This window comes from Rhagoletis pomonella, unplaced genomic scaffold (genome assembly GCF_013731165.1).
Source record: "Rhagoletis pomonella isolate Grant_MI unplaced genomic scaffold, Rhpom_1.0 Rhpom_scaffold_00007, whole genome shotgun sequence".
In the NCBI taxonomy this organism is placed as follows: domain Eukaryota; kingdom Metazoa; phylum Arthropoda; class Insecta; order Diptera; family Tephritidae; genus Rhagoletis; species Rhagoletis pomonella.
This window is the reverse complement of record NW_023458561.1, coordinates 39094110-39097976: the sequence shown is the minus strand read 5'-3', so window position 1 is coordinate 39097976 and position 3867 is coordinate 39094110. Positions and strand designations below refer to the sequence as shown.

General features: G+C 35.0%; 2 protein-coding genes across 2 annotated transcripts in view; both read left to right on the top strand.

Annotated features, from left to right (window-relative positions):
- Positions 1-3867, top strand: part of LOC118742778 (cAMP-dependent protein kinase type II regulatory subunit-like) — a gene marked incomplete at its 3' end in the record, with an annotated part of 395139 nt that overhangs the window by 337244 nt on the left and 54028 nt on the right.
- LOC118743816 (cAMP-dependent protein kinase type II regulatory subunit-like) overlaps positions 1-3867 on the top strand; it is a 6751-nt gene that overhangs the window by 186 nt on the left and 2698 nt on the right. The window contains exons 2-4 of the mRNA XM_036476578.1: positions 494-641; positions 938-1013; positions 1086-1268. Coding sequence (XP_036332471.1) covers positions 494-641; positions 938-1013; positions 1086-1268 — 407 coding nt within the window. The remainder of the gene's footprint in view (positions 1-493; positions 642-937; positions 1014-1085; positions 1269-3867) is intronic.

Below are 3867 nucleotides of genomic sequence, written 5' to 3'. Positions count from 1 at the left end.
GCCAACGCCAACGCAACGCCAAAGTTCTATGTGGACGGGCCTTAAGTCTCTTCATTTGACAGTGACGATGCAGAACTGACGCCTACGCTTATTAGGATTGAATATAGTAATTTTCTTGACAAGTGGCAATCCCATTCATATAATTAGACATTAGTGATTTTCTAGAGACCAATTACTTTCATTTGACACCTCATTTTTTGTAATCCAATGAAGGGTGCGGATCTTATAGTTTTTTTTTATACAGGTGGCAACCCTATTTAAATTCTAAGTAAAAAAGGTCACTCTCCTATCGGTACAGAGTATATTAGAGAAAATCTCGTCAAAATCCGTTCAGTAGTTTTCGAGATTACCGCGTACAAAGAATCTCGTCTCCTTTATATGTACTAAATATGTATAGATGATTGTTTTTGATTCCATAATTTAATAAAAAAAAATGCAAGCATTTTTCCTGCATTTTGAATTTCATCATTTAATTTTTACTCCATTTTTCCAGAGCCGCATCCATACAAGCTGTAACAGAAGGCCTACTGTGGGCTATGGATCGTCAAACGTTCCGTCGCATTCTATTGAAATCTGCTTTTAAAAAGCGAAAAATGTACGAAACACTTTTGGATAGCGTACCGATGTTGAAAGCGTTGAAGGTGAGTGTGCTCAAAGAGAGTTAATCGTTTAATCTAAAACGAATTTGAAAACGAGTAGTAACTGCTTTGGTCGTTTTCTACATAGAAAACCATGGTAAATTTTCTGTGAAATTTTCAATGATGAAGCAAGCCTTCATTTTTTTTTTCTAAGATAAAAATAATTTCTAAGTCTCTGAACACTTATTCTCGTTTTCGTGCAATAACGTTTACGCATGTGAATGAATATATTTAATTAATATACATACTTACATAAATCAAAATATTTAATAAAACGTCTGAAATTTCATTTCTTCTAGTCCTATGAGCGCATGAACTTGGCTGATGCCCTAGTTTCCAAACACTTCTCTAACTCTGACAGAATCATCAAACAAGGTGGAGTACTCGACCAAACATTAAAATGAGAAATTAAATTTTTACATATTTATTCCTACGCCAAATATGTAGGTGATGCCGCCGACGGTATGTACTTCATTGAGGATGGTAATGTTGTTGTGAAAATGGATCAGGATGGCAAGGAAATTGAAATCTCCCGACTGGGCAAAGGTCAATATTTTGGAGAGTTGGCTTTGGTTACACACCGACCACGTGCTGCTTCCGTTTATGCCGATGGAGAAGTTAAAGTTGCATGTAAGTTAAAAAAAAATTTCAAAAGGTTTTGTGGTTACATAAGTACGTATGTACTATGTACCTCTGAACGAGAATTTAAATTAGTTAATTAATATTTTTTTCATTACCACATCCATAAAAATAGCAGTGAGAAGTATTTTCAAAGCAATCGGCTGGAAATAACTTACAGTTGTAAACACTTAAATAAAGATAATTTGCACCTATCATGACAATCAATTATATGAAATAGGAAGCATTCCGGAAAAATAAGCCCACATAAAAATGTATGAGAGTTTCTCACTAAAAATTAAATTATAAATTATAATTATAAGAGCACATTATTTATGTGAAATGTGGTTATCGAAAGCCATTTTTTTTTTGTATTTAAGGAAAGCTATTTTGGGAACTTGAGTTTTAAAATGAAGAAAATTTTCTTGGATATAGTAGTTCTTCAATATCGAAATTTCATAGAAATATCCAATATCCAAGGAATATTGGCCAGGTAGTAGCAGTGAATCAGCTGACATTTTACAGATATTTTTAATTTTTTCACACAAATTTTAAATTATGCAAATGTATTTTCATGGGAAACCTTCCCGCCAAACAATTTCTGTTGCCGGCAAGGAAACAAATTTATTGCCGGTACTACCGCCATCATATTGATTTCGTATTACCAGTCGTTGTAAAACGTCCGCCGAAGGAGTCGTTTTCTTATCGCTTCAGACGTTATTTTTTTTAATACTTCATTTATTTTTTGTATACAAAATTGGAACATAGAAACGGAATGAATTCCTTATTTCTCTTTGAGGCCTATCCTATTCCTATTTTCAATCCTGTCTTTGGTATAAATTCGATAATACTGTTTGGATAATATTGTTGACGCGAAATTGACAAGTATGGGAATTTTTGACAACTTATTTATTCCAAAATTGACATGAGCGAACTGATGTTGCCGATTTTTCACCACGGCAATAAATCGATGAATCGCCAATTTGTTGCCATTGACGATTGTTGCCTATTTCTCATGTTTTGCATGGTGGGTTTTTTTTTTATAAAAAGAAGCAATTAAATGCAGCTTTTGGCACGTTCTCTTAAGGGGTCAGGGTGATAGACGGTCGAACAAATAGGTTAAATAATGCATGGATTTTATAAAAAAAAAATCTTTTTTTACAAAATACCGTAGACTTTTGAAATTTTGTTTACCGCGTTGTGCATTTTTCTCCATATAAAAAGATCGTCGGACATTGATGCCCTAATTAGATAAGAATTGTTGAAAATGCAATTTTTTTTCGTCTATAATCGGATCAAACGAGTTAGGTACTAAAATTAGTTTGAGTCTATCTCGTTGCTCAAATGAATTGATCATAACTTGCATTTGAACGTTACTGGGCAATTTATTAAGGATTCCGAGCGCTCCACATATTTCGCCAACCTAGTAATCGTATGAGCTTATCTTCAAAGTTGTTTTTTTTATGAGAACCTATTTTTTTGCCTCGGACCAGGGCTCGAATCTGGGGTCCAATGGAAAGACGTTTACTTTGTGAGGCCATTTTAAATGTTATCTACATTCTTTAGATAGAATCAGAGTCAAAATCTTAGAACAATAAATCTAGAAAACCGATATTTTTCCTTTATATCAGATATGTATGTTCAATCATCATCATGATTGATAGAATCGGTATTTATGGACATTACGTCACTAAAGTGTCAATTTCAATGGGTGGATGGTTCCATTATATTTCATGCGAGAATTAACCGTGTACTGTTTTTTCGTTTTAATTAGAGCTAACCTTAACTCACTCCCTATTTATCCAGCCCGTCACAGTCGTATACGTTCGTATATACATAAGATGGGTCTGTCAGCAGATCCCTAGTGGCGGCTTTACTGTGAGGATGATCAGATCAGCTTTACACATTTTACATTTCAATTTTTTTACTCTCACTTTTCGCACTGAAAATCATAATTAACTACCGATTGTAAGTTAACCCTTCACTGGGATAACGGCACTTGCTTACACAAATCACAAATGGGAATGCGTTTCAATTTAGCCGGAGTTAACCTCTTAAAGTCTATTTTTTCTTTTACTTACTATAAAAAGTATTGCGTCTTCAGGTTAAGAAGTCGTCATTAGGGGCCATTTTCACCATCTTTGGTTAGCACTAATCCCCAGTCAAACATCGTTACCGACGTTACCAATACAATATTATATGCATGGAGTCAGTAGCGTCGGCAACGATGTTTAACTGGGTATAAGTGCTAACCAGATATGGTGAAAACGGCCCTAAGGGACAGAAGTTCTTGCAAAGTACCTCGCTGCGCTCAACCCGAAAACTAAACTAAGTAACTAACCAATTAGCTAATTCCAAATTTGAAAGTATTGCCTGAGCCTTCTTACAATTTTCGAATTGGATCGCGCCCATTACGAGAATGAGCACTTTTTTGTACTAGTTAAAGGAAATTATGCTGGCCGTGGATCTCGAACCCATGACCTCACGGGTAGGCGGATTCGCAATATGTACCGCCATCTGTGAGGGTACAGACTAACGTTGCCGTCTGCCCATGATATAAGTTGTTCACAGCTGTAAGCGCTTTAAAATACTTGTTAAGTAATAAAAAAAA